This window comes from Gigantopelta aegis, chromosome 14 (assembly GCF_016097555.1).
Source record: "Gigantopelta aegis isolate Gae_Host chromosome 14, Gae_host_genome, whole genome shotgun sequence".
NCBI classification, from domain to species: Eukaryota; Metazoa; Mollusca; class Gastropoda; order Neomphalida; family Peltospiridae; genus Gigantopelta; species Gigantopelta aegis.
This window is the reverse complement of record NC_054712.1, coordinates 414888-436912: the sequence shown is the minus strand read 5'-3', so window position 1 is coordinate 436912 and position 22025 is coordinate 414888. Positions and strand designations below refer to the sequence as shown.

Below are 22025 nucleotides of genomic sequence, written 5' to 3'. Positions count from 1 at the left end.
GAGCCTTGTGGAGCACTCACTCAGGGTTTGGAGTCGGTATCTGGATTAAAAATCCCATGCCTCGACTGGGATCCGAACCCAGTACCTACCAGCCTGTAGTCCGATGGCTTAACCACTGCGCCACTGAGGCCGGTAACTAGAAGGAATGCATGCAGTGTTACATGTTGCGTGACGTCATGTACTACCTTGATTGTGGAATGACGTAATGAACAGGTCGTAACGGCCATCAACCTCCTAAACGACGAGATTAATCGACCAATAAAAAGGGCTCATTGTTGCCATGGGAACGTGTGCTAGACGTTTTTTCTGACACCTTTCTATTGGTTGATTTAATAAACACCACTCTTTTATGTTGTTTTGTTTTGCAGAAGGTGAAAACTCACCAGGACGTGTTCCACTTGCCGGGTCCGACAACGCACGGCTGTCTCGTGGCGGCGTGCACGTGCTTCGTGGTCACATTCATCGTGCTTATCTTCGTGGCAGTCTTCTTCGGACACAGTACCTAGCCATCACCAGTGGTGTCATATACAGTACCTAGCCATCACCAGTGGAGTCAAATACAGTACCTAGCCATCACCAGTGGAGTCAAATACAGTACCTAGCCATCACCAGTGGAGTCAAATACAGTACCTAGCCATCACCAGTGGAGTCAAATACAGTACCTAGCCATCACCAGTGGAGTCAAATACAGTACCTAGCCATCACCAATGGAGTCAAATACAGTACCTAGCCATCACCAATGGAGTTAAATACAGTACCTAGCCATCACTAGTGGAGTTAAATACAGTACCTAGCCATCACAAGTGGAGTCAAATACAGTACCTAGCCATCACCATTGGAGTTAAATACAGTACCTAGCCATCACAAGTGGAGTCAAATACAGTACCTAGCCATCACCAGTGGAGTCAAATACAGTACCTAGCCATCACCAGTGGAGTCAAATACAGTACCTAGCCATCACCAGTGGAGTCAAATACAGTACCTAGCCATCACCAGTTGAGTCAAATACAGTACCTAGCCATCACCAATGGAGTCAAATACAGTACCTAGCCATCACCAGTGGAGTCAAATACAGTACCCAACCATCACCAGTGGAGTCAAATACAGTACCCAGCCATCACCAGTGGAGTCAAATACAGTACCCAGCCATCACCAGTGGAGTCAAATACAGTACCCAGCCATCACCAGTGGAGTCAAATACAGTACCCAGCCATCACCAGTGGAGTCAAATACAGTACCCAGCCATCACCAGTGGAGTCAAATACAGTACCTAGCCATCACCAGTGGAGTCAAATACAGTACCTAGCCATCACCAGTGGAGTCAAATACAGTACCTAGCCATCACCAGTGGAGTCAAATACAGTACCTAGCCATCACCAGTGGAGTCAAATACAGTACCCAGCCATCACCAGTGGAGTCAAATACAGTACCCAGCCATCACCAGTGGAGTCAAATACAGTACCCAGCCATCACCAGTGGAGTCAAATACAGTACCCAGCCATCACCAGTGGAGTCAAATACAGTACCCAGCCATCACCAGTGGAGTCAAATACAGTACCCAGCCATCACCAGTGGAGTCAAATACAGTACCCAGCCATCACCAGTGGAGTCAAATACAGTACCAAATACAGTACCCAGCCATCACCAGTGGAGTCAAATACAGTACCCAGCCATCACCAGTGGAGTCAAATACAGTACCCAGCCATCACCAGTGGTGTCAAATACAGTACCCAGCCATCACCAGTGGAGTCAAATACAGTACCCAGCCATCACCAGTGGAGTCAAATACAGTACCCAGCCATCACCAGTGGAGTCAAATACAGTACCCAGCCATCACCAGTGGAGTCAAATACAGTACCTAGCCATCACCAGTGGAGTCAAATACAGTACCTAGCCATCACCAGTGGAGTCAAATACAGTACCTAGCCATCACCAGTGGAGTCAAATACAGTACCTAGCCATCACCAGTGGTGTCAAATACAGTACCTAGCCATCACCAGTGGTGTCAAATACAGTAGCCATCACCAGTGGTGTCAAATACAGTACCTAGCCATCACCAGTGGTGTCAAATACAGTACAGTGGTGTCAAATAAAGTACCCAGCCAATCGACAGTGGTGTCAAATACAGTACCCAACCAATCGACAGTGGTGTCAAATACAGTACCCAACCAATCAACAGTGGTGTCAAATACAGTACCTAGCCAATCACCAGTGGTGTCAAATACAGTACCTAGCCATCACCAGCCAATCAATGGTGTCAAATACAGTACCTAGCCATCACCAGTGGTGTCAAATACAGTACCCAGCCAATCACCACCAGTGGTGTCAAATACAGTACCTAGCCAATCAACAGTGGTGTCAAATACAGTACCTAGCCAATCGACAGTGGTGTCAAATAAAGTACCCAGCCAATCGACAGTGGTGTCAAATACAGTACCCAACCAATCGACAGTGGTGTCAAATACAGTACCCAGCCAATCAACAGTGGTGTCAAATACAGTACCTAGCCAATCAACAGTGGTGTCAAATACAGTACCTAGCCAATCAACAGTGGTGTCAAATACAGTACCTAGCCATCACCAGTGGTGTCAAATACAGTACCTAGCCATCACCAGTGGTGTCAAATACAGTACCTAGCCATCACCAGTGGTGTCAAATACAGTACCCTAGCCAATCACCAGTGGTCAAATACAGTCAAATACAGTACCTAGCCAATCAACAGTGGTCAAATACAGTGCCTAGTCAAATACAGTACCTAGCCAGTATCATCACCAGTGGTGTCAAATACAGTACCTAGCCATCACAGCCAATCAACAGTGGTGTCAAATACAGTACCCAAATACAGCCAATCAACAGTGGTGTCAAATACAGTACCTAGCCAGTACCCAGCCATCAACAGTGGTGTCAAATACAGTACCAAATACAGCCTAGCCAATCAACAGTGGTGTCAAATACAGTAGCCCTACAGTACCTAGCCAATAGCCAACAGTGGTGTCAAATACAGTACCTAGCCAATCAACATTGGTGTCAAATACAGTACCTAGCCATCACCAGTGGTGTCAAATACAGTACCTAGCCATCACCAGTGGAGTCAAATACAGTACCTAGCCAATCAACAGTGGTGTCAAATACAGTACCTAGCCATCACCAGTGGTGTCAAATACAGTACCTAGCCAATCAACAGTGGTGTCAAATACAGTACCAAATACAGCCACATCATACAGTGGTGTCAAATACAGTACCTAGCCAACATCATACAGTGGTGTCAAATACAGTACCTAGCCAATCAACAGTGGTGTCAAATACAGTACCTAGCCATCACCAGTGGTGTCAAATACAGTACCTAGCCAATCAACAGTGGTGTCAAATACAGTACCTAGCCACCACCAGTGGTGTCAAATACAGTACCCAGCCAATCAACAGTGGTGTCAAATACAGTACCTAGCCAATCAACATTGGTGTCAAATACAGTACCTAGCCAGTCAACAGTGGTGTCAAATACAGTACCTAGCCAATCAACATTGGTGTCAAATACAGTACCTAGCCATCACCAGTCGTGTCAAATACAGTACCTAGCCATCACCAGTGGTGTCAAATACAGTACCTAGCCATTACCAGTGGAGTTAAATACAGTACCCAGCCAATCAACAGTGGTGTCAAATACAGTACCTAGCCAATCAACATTGGTGTCAAATACAGTACCCAACCAATCAACATTGGTGTTAAATACAGTACCTAGCCATCACCAGTGGTGTCAAATACAGTACCTAGCCATCACCAGTGGAGTTAAATACAGTACCCAGCCAATCAACAGTGGTGTCAAATACAGTACCCAACCAATCAACATTGGTGTCAAATACAGTACCTAGCCAATCAACAGTGGTGTCAAATACAGTACCTAGCCAATCAACTTTGGTGTCAAATACAGTACCTAGCCATCACCAGTGGTGTCAAATACAGTACCCAGCCAATCAACTTTGGTGTCAAATACAGTACCTAGCCATCACCAGTGGTGTCAAATACAGTACCTAGCCATCACCAGTGGTGTCAAATACAGTACCTAGCCAATCAACTTTGGTGTCAAATACAGTACCTAGCCATCACCAGTGGTGTCAAATACAGTACCTAGCCATCACCAGTGGAGTCAAATACAGTACCTAGCCATCACCAGTGGAATTAAATACAGTACCCAGCCAATCAACAGTGGTGTCAAATACAGTACCTAGCCACTTTGGTGTCAAAACAGTACCTAGGTGTCAAATACAGTACCCAGCCAATCAACAGTGGTGTCAAATACAGTACCTAGCCATCACCAGTGGAGTCAAATACAGTACCTAGCCATCACCAGTGGAATTAAATACAGTACCCAGCCAATCAACAGTGGTGTCAAATACAGTACCTAGCCAATCAACATTGGTGTCAAATACAGTACCCAACCAATCAACATTGGTGTCAAATACAGTACCTAACCAATCAACAGTGGTGTCAAATACAGTACCTAGCCAATCAACAGCGGTGATGAATACAGTGCATAGCCAATCAACAGTGGTGATGAATACAGTACCTAGCCAATCAACAGTGGTGATGAATACCGTACCTAGCCAATCAACAGTGGTGTTAAATAACGCACTGCGTAATGGAAGAAGAAATAGTTCTAAAACATTAAACATGCTTGGAATATTTTCTTTTAATTTCTAAATGAAAGACAACCATTTAATTTGAGAATGGTGTTTATGCTTTTGACATATATCGTGATTTTGGCCTTAGTGCCTTGAAGGGGGCGGGTAGGAGGCTGGTTTTTTCCCGAATAAAAAAAAAAAAAACCCGAATCTGGATAACATTTATTCATATTAGTATTACTACCAAATAGCTATATAGGGTCGCAAACGAATCACTGCGCATTTCTACATGATTACAACTACATTTGAGAGTACATTGCTGAAATGCCTGGTAAAAAGGTATCAGGTTAGCACATTTTCCCCGAATCTCTGTATCATTAACCCCCGAATTTGAGGTTTTGATCCAGCACTAGAGAGGGCACTTGCCCTCCCACCCCTGTCGTGTACGCTGATGAGTGTTTTAGTAATAAAATGACAAAGCAGAACCGACACGAAGAATGTTGTATTTTCATTACTACAAACATCTCACATTATTTAACCTAATTTACGACTAATGTTTATTATTTCAAGATCTCTTTATGCGAGTGTGTGCACTACATGTATTGCATGTATTACATGTGGATCTAGCAGCAGCCCGTTGGAACTCATGTCCAGTTGACATTTCATTCGACCAATCAAAACCTTACTTGCAAAATCATGCCAGTGATTTGAAAAGAATTTGAAAACATTCGGGATTATGCCGAGGGTATACGAAATGATTCGGGTCAATTACGAAGTATGCCGGAAACTAATTGCAATATAAAATTTTATATAAAATATAAAAAAAGACGGAAAAAAAAAACGTGATGGTATAGCCATAAAATCTGTTTATACAGTATACAATCCAGAGTTTATTACTGCACTTTTCCCCCTGTTTCTTCAATGTTGAAAAAGACCAACAAGTTCGCCTATGGCATAAATAGTCTCGCCCGATATTGTTAGAATTTGTATGCCCCCGAATAACGCTATAAAAGGCGAAGTGTAATTGGCCAAGCCAGAGACTGGACCGGGGGAGGGGGGGGGGGGGTGCATGCCTGAACCTTAGTGGACATAGGCATGCTAAAAATGATCTGATTCTGAATCTGGTCGATATTAAAATTGTTATTTATAGATGAAATGTCACCTGGACATGGGAGTCCACGCACTGCTGTTAGATCTACTGGTAGACCCAGTAGAGCTAATTTTAATCAGATTGTTTCTGTGTGTGCATGCATGTGGTTTGTGTGTGTGTCACTGCGTGCGTCTGTGTGTGTGTGAGAGAGAGAGAGAGAGAGAGAGAGAGAGAGAGAGAGAGAGAGAGAGAGAGCACTCATTTATTTTAGAATAAAATGCACTTGTTTCTTTCTTGGAGTTATTATCTGCAAACATGTTGATGATGATGATGATAACTAGTTTAACGTGTCCATATACCACTAGGGTTTCGAACACGCCCATCCCGAGTCCGACCTCCGATAAGATCGGTGGCCTGACTCGGGATGGAGGGGGAGGGGGGGGGGGGGGGTAGAGTTGAAAATGGGCAGAATTTTGAAAATAGCAATTAGTAAAAAAGTTAATAGAATAAATAAAATAATAAAAAAGGTAAAAGCCAAAAATAAAAAGAATTGACTGCTCGGCCGAATATTTATATAATTTGGAGCATTTTAGAAGGACAGTCCAAAATTAAATCAGAGAAAGAAGAGAGAATCGGACTATTTAATAATATTTTTTAAAAAGAAGTAATTTGGACATAAAATTTTGAACGCAGATCTAAAAGTTTCAAGTCCGATCGATATGTCCACGTGAGTGGCCTCGTTAAGGCCGTTTGGGTGCACAACTTATAGGGACGAGATGGGTTGCATCCCGTCAAGAAAACCCCTAGATTGACAGTCGATAGACGTTGAAGGTGTAATGCTGTGCTGAAATACAGATCTTGAGAAGCCGGATCCGTCTGAACGAGAGAGAGAGTATCAGACTAGGGTATAGTCCAGTCGTCATGGGTTGGCATAGTGGTGCGGACGGGCCCCAACTCCGGAGGATACGAGATGGTATCACTATAAAGCAAGGTAAAGTCTAGAAAAAGAGTAGTAGGGGCTGACCCCGCTTCCTATTTCTTCTTAGAGTGGGGCGGTCAATCTTTCAGTGCTGCTAGAACAGGCTCGGACATGTAGAGACTAAACGCGAACAACCGTGGCGTTCTGCAGAATGGCCGTCATACGAGTCGACAGTCAGACGGAGAAATGACGTGGAGGCGAGGAATCTCGCTAAAAAAGAATCCAACCTGGTGGTGCAGACTGTCGAAACGAGAAGCGTTCCAGCGTTCAATCTGTTCCAATGGCCGCATACATCCCAGTAGAAAACTTCATTTCGCTGACAAAAACAACGAAATGAAGGACCCCCCCAAGTCGAGCACACGAAAGCACGTGCAGTGTGCACATGCGAAACAAACACGTCTTACCGCGTGGAGCTCCAGACTGGGAATGAAACATGTTGAGGGCTTCTTTTCCAATCCCCAGTTTGCAACTTATAAAAGAATTCAATTTGAGGGGAAATAACTCGAGGAAGTAAAACAAAAATTGCATTTCATCCTACAAGAAAACTATGAACTGGAATTTAAGAACATTGTGGGTCAAACAACATTTGTTTTTAGTCCTGGCGCGTGTGCAGGATGGGGTTTCGAATCCCCCCCCCCACCCCCACCCTAGTATTTTTGTTTGTTTTAATGGCGATCCCGATATAAACTTCTATAACAACCCCCTCCACCACGCGTACACACAAACACAAAATCAAAAGTCTTCTGTCTTTATTTATTTCTGCCATGTTAAAAAAAAAATATATTAAAAATAACAAGGTTCAACATTCCAAGATAAAACAACAATATGTGACAAAAAGCCGTTAATTCATTTAATTAAACCCACAATATGTGACAAAAAGCTGTTAATTCATTTAATTAAAATACAACACAAACGAAAATGAAAGAAGCACTTGTCCGTTTGTCCGTACAGGTCAAAATCTGATAGGACAAAAACATTGTACCTCAGTGGTTGTCCAATGAACAATATAAGTTGTAGAAGCATCACGAGGGGTATATGGCTTTTTATGTACCCTCTGTGTGTCCTTTTACCCCGAGCCGAAGGCGTGGGGGTAAAAGAGCACACAGAGGGTACATAAAAAGCCATATACCCCGAGAGATGCTTCTACAACGAATTTATATTGCCGACATGTTAAACCATATAGCCAAATAATAAAAATAACGCCAGACAATAATTGTTAACAATTTATTAACGGAGCCGTACCACGCGGATGCGAACGAAACCACTTGCCAGTGACGAAAAATAGTTCAATCGATAAACGAGTTTTTAACTTCAAATGTTTGTAATACGAAATTGTCTGAAACAGATATTAATAACCAAAATAATTTTTTTTTATCAGAAATGTATGTAGTAAATCTTTTTAAATATTACAAATAAAAAACAAAACAACAACTGTTGCTAATCGCGCATTAATACAATAACACCACGACCGTAATTAGGTGGCAGAGTTCAACATTGCAGCTTTTAAAAGTATTGAAATAGTGTATTTTATAGTAAAAATAAAATTAATTATGTATACTTGATTGATTATCAATGTTATTTATAATCTAATTATTGCTTTAGCATTAACTGGGGCGGCTGGAAACTGTTGGAAATTACAGACGGGGTATAAGAGAATTTGGCTCCGCCCACAGGGGGATAAGGGATTTGTCCAACGGCAAACAACCAATGAGATTAAAGAATTTTACATGAAGGCGAGATAAGTGAAAATGTTCAATGCAGTTTCATTTTGAGCAAACAAAAACATCCTTCTCGTACTCGAATAAAACAAACCGTTCATTTAGACTGGTGAAAATATTGACAGACAAGTAGATTTCTAGATGTATTTGTCGGTGGACAAGTGAAAATATTGGCAGATAAGTAGATTTCTACTTATTTCTATCACTGAGAAGGGTATTAAATACACATCTATCCCATTAGCCAATAAAATGATCTCTTATTGTTAGCCTACGCTTGGAGACCTCTTCGTTAAAGGTGCATATTAGGTATTAAACATATACATCAAGGAGGCTGGGACGCAGAAGTGATTCATTATTCTGTAGAACAGACGTGCTTTTTTCCACAATGTAAACATTTCTTTAGAACAGACGTGCCTTTTTCCACAGTGTAAACATTTCTTTAGAACAGACGTGCCTTTTTCCACAGTGTAAACATTTCTTTAGAACAGACGTGCCTTTTTCCACAATGTAAACATTTCCTTAGAACAGATGTGCCTTTTTCCACAGTGTAAACATTATTTGACCTTATATAACAACAAAACGACCACAGTCAAATGGGATATGTAATTTCTTACACATCTATTGGTGAGAACATTGATTATTTGTGATAACACATACAGTTAATACACATACATGTATACATGTGTTAACAATTTAAAGACATACGGCTGGCTGCTCCTAGCTGATGACCAGGTGTCAATGCAATACCATCCAATGGAGAAAAAAAAAACAAGATCGAAATCGATCACTCAGTTATTTACAAGTTGACCTGAAATTGACGTGTTTGTGATGCATATGTTAACTACAAGCATTAGGGTCGTAAAAATGTTTTAGTTGGAAAAGCGTTTAACTTTATTTAAAAACTATTTTTAAAGAAATGTAAGAAATGGGATACTACATTCTGTTAGCTATCATTTATCTTATAGCTCGTGGTTTAAAAACGTATCCAACTCGCTTTCGCTCGTTAGATACGTTTTTAAACAACTCGTAGTAAGATAATTAGTATCTAACGGCCACTAGTGTAATATTCTCTATTATAGCGTTTCGTGAATGACATTAATGGGATGTTTAAATATGAATATTTCAGACAAATACACCTCGTTTTTTCAATTGAGCTTAAAAAAACCCCAATATATTAATAACAGTAAAATTAAAAACATTACATATAAGAAGTAAGTTGATGAAAAGCAAAAAACTCACAGCGAGGCCATCTGACAAAGATTTCCACTTTAATGAACAACTCGGGGGAGGGCCCCATATATTTCCATCATTCTACCCACACTAGTTCGTTTGCCTTATATCGTGGTTTGGCAGTAACGGTAATATGAAAAACGTTGTTATCCAGCGCACATATTTTCCAAGCTATCTTAGCGCTACTATATTGTAAAATCGCCATAGACTATGGCGTATCCTAGTGACGTCGTAGCCTACGATAGTGTTACGATATCGTAGCGCTAAAGGGGCGTTCTGATCATGCGATTAGTCGTACCGACGTGTCGTATGGGATCGAATCGTATTGTGAGAACACCTAAATCAGAATGGCTTTAGTCTTATACGACAAGTCGTGTCGGAATCGTACTGTGAGAACAACTAAATCAGAATGACTTTAGTCTTATACGACAAGTCGTGTCGGAATCGTACTGTGAGAACAACTAAATCAGAATGACTTTGAGAACACCTAAATCAGAATGACTTTAGTCTTATACGACAAGTCGTGTCGGAATCGTACTGTGAGAACAACTAAATCAGAATGACTTTGAGAACACCTAAATCAGAATGACTTTAGTCTTATACGACAAGTCGTGTCGGAATCGTACTGTGAGAACAACTAAATCAGAATGACTTTGAGAACACCTAAATCAGAATGACTTTGAGAACAACTAAATCAGAATGACTTTGAGAACAACTAAATCAGAATGACTTTAGTCTTATACGTCAAGTCGCGTCGGAATCGTACTTTGAAAACAACTAAATCAGAATGACTTTGAGAACACCTAAATCAGAATGACTTTAGTCTTATACGACAAGTCGCGTCGGAATCGTACTTTGAGAACAACTAAATCAGAATGACTTTGAGAACACCTAAATCAGAATGGCTTTAGTCTTATACGACAAGTCGTGTCGAAATCGCACTGTGAGAACAACTAAATCAGAATGACTTTGAGAACACCTAAATCAGAATGACTTTGAGAACACCTAAATCAGAATGACTTTAGTCTTATACGACAAGTCGTGTCGGAATCGTACTGTGAGAACAACTAAATCAGAATGACTTTGAGAACACCTAAATCAGAATGACTTTAGTCTTATACGACAAGTCGTGTCGGAATCGTACTGTGAGAACAACTAAATCAGAATGACTTTGAGAACACCTAAATCAGAATGACTTTGAGAACACCTAAATCAGAATGACTTTGAGAACAACTAAATCAGAATGACTTTAGTCTTATACGTCAAGTCGCGTCGGAATCGTACTTTGAGAACAACTAAATCAGAATGACTTTGAGAACACCTAAATCAGAATGACTTTAGTCTTATACGACAAGTCGCGTCGGAATCGTACTTTGAGAACAACTAAATCAGAATGACTTTGAGAACACCTAAATCAGAATGGCTTTAGTCTTATACGACAAGTCGTGTCGAAATCGCACTGTGAGAACAACTAAATCAGAATGACTTTGAGAACATCTAAATCAGAATGACTTTGAGAACAACTAAATCAGAATGGCTTTAGTCTTATACGACAAGTCGTGTCGGAATCGTACTGTGAGAACAACTAAATCAGAATGACTTTGAGAACACCTAAATCAGAATGACTTTAGTCTTATACGACAAGTCGTGTTGGAATCGTACTGTGAGAACAACTAAATCAGAATGACTTTAGTCTTATACGACAAGTCGTGTCGGAATCGTACTGTGAGAACAACTAAATCAGAATGACTTTGAGAACACCTAAATCAGAATGACTTTAGTCTTATACGACAAGTCGTGTCGGAATCGTACTGTGAGAACAACTAAATCAGAATGACTTTGAGAACACCTAAATCAGAATGACTTTGAGAACAACTAAATCAGAATGACTTTGAGAACAACTAAATCAGAATGACTTTAGTCTTATACGTCAAGTCGCGTCGGAATCGTACTTTGAAAACAACTAAATCAGAATGACTTTGAGAACACCTAAATCAGAATGACTTTAGTCTTATACGACAAGTCGCGTCGGAATCGTACTTTGAGAACAACTAAATCAGAATGACTTTGAGAACACCTAAATCAGAATGGCTTTAGTCTTATACGACAAGTCGTGTCGAAATCGCACTGTGAGAACAACTAAATCAGAATGACTTTGAGAACACCTAAATCAGAATGACTTTGAGAACACCTAAATCAGAATGACTTTAGTCTTATACGACAAGTCGTGTCGGAATCGTACTGTGAGAACAACTAAATCAGAATGACTTTGAGAACACCTAAATCAGAATGACTTTAGTCTTATACGACAAGTCGTGTCGGAATCGTACTGTGAGAACAACTAAATCAGAATGACTTTGAGAACACCTAAATCAGAATGACTTTGAGAACAGCTAAATCAGAATGACTTTGAGAACAACTAAATCAGAATGACTTTAGTCTTATACGTCAAGTCGCGTCGGAATCGTACTTTGAGAACAACTAAATCAGAATGACTTTGAGAACACCTAAATCAGAATGACTTTAGTCTTATACGACAAGTCGCGTCGGAATCGTACTTTGAGAACAACTAAATCAGAATGACTTTGAGAACACCTAAATCAGAATGGCTTTAGTCTTATACGACAAGTCGTGTCGAAATCGCACTGTGAGAACAACTAAATCAGAATGACTTTGAGAACACCTAAATCAGAATGACTTTGAGAACAACTAAATCAGAATGGCTTTAGTCTTATACGACAAGTCGTGTCGGAATCGTACTGTGAGAACAACTAAATCAGAATGACTTTGAGAACACCTAAATCAGAATGACTTTAGTCTTATACGACAAGTCGTGTTGGAATCGTACTGTGAGAACAACTAAATCAGAATGACTTTAGTCTTATACGACAAGTCGTGTCGGAATCGTATTGTGAGAACAACTAAATCAGAATGACTTTGAGAACACCTAAATCAGAATGACTTTAGTCTTATACGACAAGTCGTGTCGGAATCGTACTGTGAGAACAACTAAATCAGAATGACTTTAGTCTTATACGACAAGTCGTGTCGGAATCGTATTGTGAGAACAACTAAATCAGAATGACTTTGAGAACACCTAAATCAGAATGACTTTAGTCTTATACGACAAGTCGTGTCGGAATCGTACCGATTAGAACATGTTCTGTTTATCATGACAAATCGTAAGCTCTCAGCCAATCAAATCACATTAAAGTTCAACCGTTCCATTTTGTCTCCTCTGGGGGTTTTGGGGGATTTTTGCTTATAACTTAAGCATGCCAAAATGTTCGGCTTTCATGGGTCAATAAAACCTATTATTGTCCAGATGTGGTCAATAATTGTTCTGTTACATAATGTTGTCTTTATTTCAGAATTTTTTTTGTATACACTTACATTTCCTGCAAAATAAATTAAACTGACAATCTTTGACGTCAGGGAATCTTATGACGTAACGTCTTCCCACACAGATGATTCGAAGACAAATCGCATGCGACAAGTCGGAGCGACTAATCACACCCCCACCTACGCCTACGCGTTCATGTTTCGTTACGCCGTGCTGGTCATAGAGCAGCAAGTTTCTTCACGTCTTATATCACTCCTGGTAGTTCACGTCATATTACTCCTGGTAGTTCGTCTTATATTACTCCTGGTAGTTCACGTCTTATATTACTCCTGGTTGTTCACTTCTTATATTACACCTGGTAGTTCGTCTTATATTACTCCTGGTAGTTCACGTCTTATATTACTCCTGGTAGTTCACGTCATATTACTCCTGGTAGTTTGTCTTATATTACTCCTGGTAGTTCACGTCTTATATTCCTGGTAGTTCATGTCATATATTACTCTTGGTAGTTCACGTCATATATTACTCCTGGTAGTTCACGTCTTATATCATTCCTGGTAGGTCACGTCTTATGTCACTCCTGGTAGTTCACGTCTTATATTACACCTAGTAGTTCACGTCTTATATTACTCCTGGTATTTCACATCTTATACTCCTGGCAGTTCACGTCTTATATTACACCTGGTAGTTCACGTCTTATATTACTCCTGGTAGTTTGTCTTATATTACACCTGGTAGTTCACTTCTTATAATACACCTGGTAGTTCACGTCTTATATTACTCCTGGTAGTTCACGTCTTATATCACTCCTGGTAGTTCACGTCTTATATCACACCTGGTAGTTCACATCTTATATCACTCCTGGCAGTTCACGTCTTATATCACACCTGGTAGTTCACGTCTTATATCACTCCTGGTAGTTCACATCTTATATCACACCTGGTAGTTCACGTCTTATATCACACCACGTAGTTCACGTCTTATATTACTCCTGGTAGTTCAAGTCTTATTTTACTCCTGGTAGTTCACGTCTTATATCACACCTGGTAGTTCACGTCTTATATCACACCACATAGTTCACGTCTTATATTACTCCTGGTAGTTCAAGTCTTATTTTACTCCTGGTAGTTCACGTCTTATATTACACCTGGTAGTTCACGTCTTATATCACTCCTGGTAGTTCACGTCTTATATTACACCTGATAGTTCACATCATATTACTCCTGGTAGTTCACGTCCTATATCACTCCTGGTAGTTCACGTCTTATATTACTCCTGGTAGTTCACGTCTTATATCACTCCTGGTAGTTCACGTCATATTACTCCTGGTAGTTCACGTCCTATATCACTCCTGGTAGTTCACGTCTTATATTACTCCTGGTAGTTCATGTCTTATATTACACCTGGTAGTTCACGTCTTATATTACTCCTGGTAGTTTGTCTTATATTACACCTGGTAGTTCACTTCTTATAATACACCTGGTAGTTCACGTCTTATATTACTCCTGGTAGTTCACGTCTTATATTACTCCTGGTAGTTCACGTCTTATATTACACCTGGTAGTCCTCATCTTATACTCCTGGTAGTTCATGTCTTATACTCCTGGTAGTTCACGTCTTATATTACTCCTGGTAGTTCACGTCTTATATTACACCTGGTAGTCCTCATCTTATACTCCTGGTAGTTCATGTCTTATACTCCTGGTAGTTCACTTCTTATACACCTGGTAGTTCACGTCTTATATTACACCTGGTAGTTCACATCTTATATTACTCCTGGTAGTTCACGTCTTATATTACTCCTGGTAGTTCACGTCTTATATTTCACCTGGTAGTTCACGTGTTATATTCCTAGTAGTTCACGTCTTATATTACTCCTGGTAGTTCACGTCATATATTACTCCTGGTAGTTCATGTCTTATATTACTCCTGGTAGTTCGTCATATATTACTCCTGGTAGTTCACGTCTTATATTACTCCTGGTAGTTCACGTCTTATATCACTCCTGGTATTTCACATCTTATACTCCTGGCAGTTCACGTCTTATATTACACCTGGTAGTTCACGTCTTATATTACACCTGGTAGTTCACGTTTTATATTACTCCTGGTAGTTTGTCTTATATTACACCTGGTAGTTCACGTCTTATATTACTCTTGGTAGTTCACATCTTATATTACTCCTGGTAGTTCACGTCTTATATTACACCTGGTAGTTCACATCTTATATTACTCCTGGTAGTTTGTCTTATATTACACCTGGTAGTTCACGTCTTGTATTACTCTTGGTAGTTCACGTCTTATATTACTCCTGGTAGTTCACGTCTTATATTGCACCTGGTAGTTCACGTCTTATATTACTCCTGGTAGTTCACGGCTTATATTGCACCTGGTAGTTCACGTCTTATATTACTCCTGGTAGTTCACGTGTCACGTTCTAATCCTTTGCGGTAATCTTCAAGTACACCTGGTAGTTCACGTCTTATATTACTCCTGGTAGTTCACGTCTTATATTACTCCTGGTAGTTCACGTCTTATATTACACCTGGTAGTCCTCATCTTATACTCCTGGTAGTTCATGTCTTATACTCCTGGTAGTTCACGTCTTATATTACTCCTGGTAGTTCACGTCTTATATTACACCTGGTAGTCCTCATCTTATACTCCTGGTAGTTCATGTCTTATACTCCTGGTAGTTCACTTCTTATACACCTGGTAGTTCACGTCTTATATTACACCTGGTAGTTCACATCTTATATTACTCCTGGTAGTTCACGTCTTATATTACTCCTGGTAGTTCACGTCTTATATTTCACCTGGTAGTTCACGTGTTATATTCCTAGTAGTTCACGTCTTATATTACTCCTGGTAGTTCACGTCATATATTACTCCTGGTAGTTCATGTCTTATATTACTCCTGGTAGTTCGTCATATATTACTCCTGGTAGTTCACGTCTTATATTACTCCTGGTAGTTCACGTCTTATATCACTCCTGGTATTTCACATCTTATACTCCTGGCAGTTCACGTCTTATATTACACCTGGTAGTTCACGTCTTATATTACACCTGGTAGTTCACGTTTTATATTACTCCTGGTAGTTTGTCTTATATTACACCTGGTAGTTCACGTCTTATATTACTCTTGGTAGTTCACATCTTATATTACTCCTGGTAGTTCACGTCTTATATTACACCTGGTAGTTCACGTCTTATATTACTCCTGGTAGTTTGTCTTATATTACACCTGGTAGTTCACGTCTTGTATTACTCTTGGTAGTTCACGTCTTATATTACTCCTGGTAGTTCACGTCTTATATTGCACCTGGTAGTTCACGTCTTATATTACTCCTGGTAGTTCACGGCTTATATTGCACCTGGTAGTTCACGTCTTATATTACTCCTGGTAGTTCACGTGTCACGTTCTTATCCTTTGCGGTAATCTTCAAGTAGTCCTTCCACTTGTCTATATAATACGACCAGTCCGAGCGGTTCGTCGTTGACTTGCTAGAGTTGTGTCTGAGGAATAACTGCCAGTCGGAATGGATGGAGTGTGTAGGGTTTGGAACGTGAAACGAGACAGCATTGTCAGTTGGAATATTCACCGTTGGTATTTCTACGGGAGATAATGCATCGGTGTTGGTGGATTTTATGACCGAAGTGGTTATCGCCCCTGCCACTATGATGACGGCGACGACAATGAAGACGAAACACATCTGTACTCGTTTGGCCAGTGATCGACTGTATTCGGGTGGTTGGGAAGCACCAACGTGTTCTGTCGACAGCTGCAACCAAACAAAAATATAAAAATGAAATAAAACGTGTACATATAGTTTGTTGGGGATTTAAATATTTCAATTTATAGCATTATGATATTATGATGCCAAAGCGTTAAATAGAGTGTCCTCTACCCTTCCCCTACATATCGATATCTATAAGGGGAGGGCTGGAGATCTTCCTCTACCCTTCCCCTACATATCGATATCTATAAGGGGGGGGGGGGGGTGGAGGGCTGGAGTTGACTCCAGCTAGTATGTTTCTGTGGTGGTTTTTGTTTATTTCGCATGTTCTTCAAATATTCTGAATAATGTTACGATGTGCAATTTTATAACAAAAGGCAGGTGTTAGGCCGGTGTTAGGCCGGTGTGTCGTGTGAAATACATTTCATTGTTTTGTTATTATTTAGGACAATTTGGCCAGAACGAGAATTAGCTAACATACGCCAAACGTTTACATTGAAGTGCCTGTGGGTTCCAAGGTAGTAATCACTTTCCTCCTGTCATCATGCTATTTTGTTTCACACACTAATTATCAGATGCGTCGCTCGCGTCCGGTTAGGATACAGCCATATATATGAAACCGGCTATGTTTTTCTTTTAGTAACCAGGGATTTTGTATATGCACCATCCCACAGACAGAATAGCATATACCACGGCCTTTGACATACCAGTCGAGGTGCACCGTCTGTGGCGAGAAATAGCTTAATGGGTCGACGACGGGGATCGATCCCAGACGGACAACGCATCGGGCGAACACTTTACGCCTGAGCTACGTCCCGCCCCACCCCACCCCATCCCTAAACGCTGTTACTTAATATCAATGACCCACACAAGGATGAACAAATGTGTGTATTAAAGTTACATTCTCTGGTTACCATATTATAACATAATGTACAAATGTGAAATACAAGCTCAAATACACTTTTAAAAAAGTCGTGTGTGTTCGCTATGAATGGATATCGTCAAACGTATACGGCTGATTCGTCGCCTGTGTCGCCATAGCTCGGCAAAGTACAAACGACAGCCCGTTGTCAGTTTCAGTTAACACGTGCGTTCGCCGATTTCAAATTGTAGGGTTCGTCTCAAAAAATTAAAACAGAAATCTTGCGCTGTACGAAGAACGGTACTAGTCTTTAGTTAAAACCGGTTTGATCTTGACAACGTATTATCGACAGTCGTACCTTCCTATTTCAGAATTGATATTTTATAAAGTGTTAGTAGAACTTTCAAAGTTTAGTTTGTATACTAGTAACACATTAATCATGTATATATTTTTTAAATAAAATATACTAAAGTAGACAATGAACGTTTTCACTTCTTAATTTTACTTGTTAAAATCGACAAATTCAAATAAATATTATTTCGTTTGGATAGGGTAAAGTTGGGGGGGGGGGGGGCTGTTTAACGACATCAAAGATAAAGCATATTGATTTAATAATCATCCGACCCCATACAACCGTAAATAAAATGTGTTGAGTGCGTTGTTAAATAAAACATATCCTGTCCTTCCTTCCATCTGCTGTTGGTTGTCTAACATTTGGTAATTTTGACATAATCTTAGAGAGAAATCGGGTGCATGTGCAGGGGGAGGGTACTGGAGGTCGAAACCCTTACTTGCCCAAGCTTAAAAAAAAATTTAATGTATTTTTGGGGGGAGCATGGCGCCATATAAACTTCGCTCAACACAGTCTATAGCCCCAACCCCGCTGAGATCCCTGCACACGCGCCTTGGAAACCCGCTACATTTTAAAAATTTTTAGCAAGGGATCGTTTATATGTACCATCCCACAGACAGGATATCACATACCATGGTATTTTTGTATACCCGCCGATGGGGATCGATCCTAGACTGACCGCGCATTTCCAAAAAACACCTTTTTAGGTCTAAGTAATGAATAAAAATAACTTACAGATCTAGTCTTGAAAAATGTTACGTAAATCGAACACAGTACCCTCTTCCTCTACCCCTAGAGCGTTACGTAATTAGTAACACCCCCTTACATGTAACGCGTATGCCAACAGCTGGCCACTGTCAAAAATTCAAGGCAAATCCCCCACTCACCGACCCCTGGAAAGGCGTTGTACCATACCTCTATGGATATAAATATGTTTTGGAGATATGAGACGACCCCTCAATCAAGACAGTTAAATTTGTTCAAAAATTGCGAAATCTCACGTGATCTCTTGTTGGGGAATTCTGTACTTGTGATAAGCCAATGAAAACCGAGATCGGTAGGAGCCCGTCAAAAGTGTTCCACTTTCAAAATACTGGCTTTGTTTTTGACCTGTATAAGCCAGCGTAGTGAAACCAATGCGGAGTGCGGCGTCATATATGCACCAAACGTAGTTGGATTTTCTGTTCTATATCCTTAAATAATAAAAATATTCCAGGGAATGTAGTTTTAAAGTAGCAGACCCGAGTTTCAGCCCGTAAACATCGAGCCCAGGGTTGGTTAATCTACCAACGTGTAACACATGGATACACTTACAATGCGGTGAAACAAGAGTCGGTGGCGTTAAAACGGGGAAATACCATCTGAAAACAGACTACAGCTCGTCTCCATAACCGTTATTTCTCAAATGTACGTGCATTCTTAGAATTATGGAAAATGCAGAAACACTCAAATATGACCAGAAACACTCAAATATACGAAAATGGGTGAAGTCAGGGCCGTAGCTAGAAAAAAATCCGAAAAAAATTATCTTCTTAACCGTTTAAGGTGTTTTAGACTATTAACTACTCAGTTGCCCTCCCCCCCCCCCCCCCCCCCCCCCCCAACAAAAAAAAATAGTTTCTTTAATAAAATCCTAGCTACGGCCCTGAAAGTAAACCAAAACTATAAGTAATGTCTGATTTCAATTTTAAAAACACTACTCGTCCGTTACTTTAAACTAGTACAATCTTCAACCTTACCAGACTGGCCGGCCTACTGCGCCGCACGTTAGACGAGGAAGGCGGCCTGTCACTGGCTAATCCGGAGAGAAGTTGAACGATGATCATATCGCTGTTAGTCCGATACACGGGGCGAGTTCGGGCGAGTTCGCCCACTGGCGGTCGGTTTGAATATGCGGAGACGAAAGCGGGCCTACTGCTTCCAACAGCTTCATCGTAGGACGGCGGGGGTGCCTCTGTCGGTTCCGCCGCCAATGACTTGATAGCCTCTTCATATGATGGAAGAGTCTGACGCTCGAGAGACGAGGAACTTCCTTCGTCAACCGATCCAGTGGCTGGCGTCCCGTTTGGTGGATCCATCGAAATACTGTCAACAAATCTTCAAACCACGCAGGACGTTGGCAACGTCATGTTTTGCCTACCAGGTGAAAACAATAGATATTGAAGACACAGTCATCTTAAAATCTTCAAATCACGTAATAAGACTACAAAGTCATGTTTTGTCTACCAAGTGAAAAACTAATTATTGAAGACACAGTCATCGTAAACTCTTCAGTCTGGAAACAATAAATGGACATATTTCAAAAGCGATCAACACCAGACCTAAAAATTCAAATTAGCAGCTCAAATTGTTTCATGCCACACACACACACACACACACACGCACACACACAGACACACACTGCCATACTAAACACACACACACACACACAGACACACACTGCCATACTAAACACACACACACACACACACACACACACACACACACACACACACACACAGCCATACTAAACACACACACACACACACACACACACACACACACATTGCCATACTAAACACACACACACACACACATTGCCATACTAAACACACACACACACACACGCACACACACACACATTGCCATATTAAACACACACACACTGTCATGCTAAACACATACACACACATTGCCATACTAAACACACACACACACACACGCACATTGCCATACTAAACACACACACACGCGCGCGCGCGCGCACACACACACACACACACACACACACATTGCCATACTAAACACACACACACACATTGTCATACTAAACACACACACACACACACACACACACACACATTGTCATGCTAAACACACACACACACATTGCCATACTAAACACACACACACACACATTGCCATACTAAACACACACACACACACGCACGCACACACACACACACATTGCTATATTAAACACACACACACACACACACACATTGTCATGCTAAACACACACACACACACACATTGCCATACTAAACACACACACACACACACACACACACACACACACACATTGCCATGCTAAACACACACACACACACACATACACACACAAACAGACAAAAACACAAACACACACACACAAACAGACAAAACACAAACACACACAGATACACACACTTTTCCATGCTACACACACACACATACGCACGTACACAAACACATTTTTCCATGCCACACACATACACACACACACACACGTTTCCATGCTACACACACGCGCACACCTTTCCGTGCTATTTACACACACACACACACACACACACACACACACAGAGAGAGAGAGAGAGAGAGAGAGAGAGAGAGAGAGAGAGAGAGAGAGAGAATACACACACACGCGTTTCGATGCTACACACACACACACTTTTCCATAATACACACACACGCACGCACTTTTCAATGCTATTTACACGCACACACACATACACACACTTTTCCACGCTACACACACTTTTCCACGCTACATACACATACACACGCACGCACTTTTCCATGCTATTCACACACATACACACACACATACTTTTCTATGCTATTTACACACATACACACGCACGCACACACACACATACACACGCACGCACACACACACACACACATTTTAATTCACACTGACAACCCCCGCCCCCACCCCATCCCGTACCTTCAGATACATTCCGCGAGCTCACAAAACAACCCTTTACTTGTGAAAATGTGTTTAAATGTGAACTATCGTAAACAGATCATACTTCATAGCCTAGATTTTCCAATAACTGCACCACAACGGGATTTTACGCGCGTCTTTGGCGTATGCAATTTTCCTCAATATATAGCGCAATGTGAGCCGCCCTCTACGCGAGGAGCGGGGGTGTCTGATGGTGGCCAGCCCGAGATAAAGTCCCTTACCTTCTGTTAACGGGAAACTGCACGAGCTGGATGTATCGCCTCGGTGATGTCCGGGCGCCATTGATAACGGCCGTGACCTTGATGCTAATGCGGCAAACATCAGACCGTGGCGTTTGGCGTGTGTCGACCAATCGGCTTGCGGTGTTGGTATACGACTAGAT

The 22025-nt window shown here is 41.0% G+C and overlaps 1 protein-coding gene and 1 long non-coding RNA gene across 3 annotated transcripts in view; one reads left to right on the top strand and one right to left on the bottom strand.

The window, feature by feature from the left end:
* LOC121389483 overlaps positions 1–1614 on the top strand; it is a 28251-nt gene extending 26637 nt beyond the window's left edge. For both annotated transcript variants that reach the window (XM_041521131.1, XM_041521132.1), the window contains exon 3: positions 369–1614. In XM_041521131.1, the coding sequence (XP_041377065.1) occupies positions 369–506 (138 nt within the window). In that variant the 3' untranslated portion in view covers positions 507–1614. The remainder of the gene's footprint in view (positions 1–368) is intronic.
* Positions 1615–1640: 26 nt separating this feature from the next.
* Positions 1641–5344, bottom strand: LOC121389482. The gene is made up of 3 exons (XR_005960069.1): positions 4400–5344; positions 3279–4222; positions 1641–1954 (listed from the first exon to the last, which is right to left on the bottom strand). It is a non-coding gene; the product is annotated as an uncharacterized LOC121389482 (long non-coding RNA).
* Between the last annotated feature and the right edge of the window lie 16681 nt (positions 5345–22025).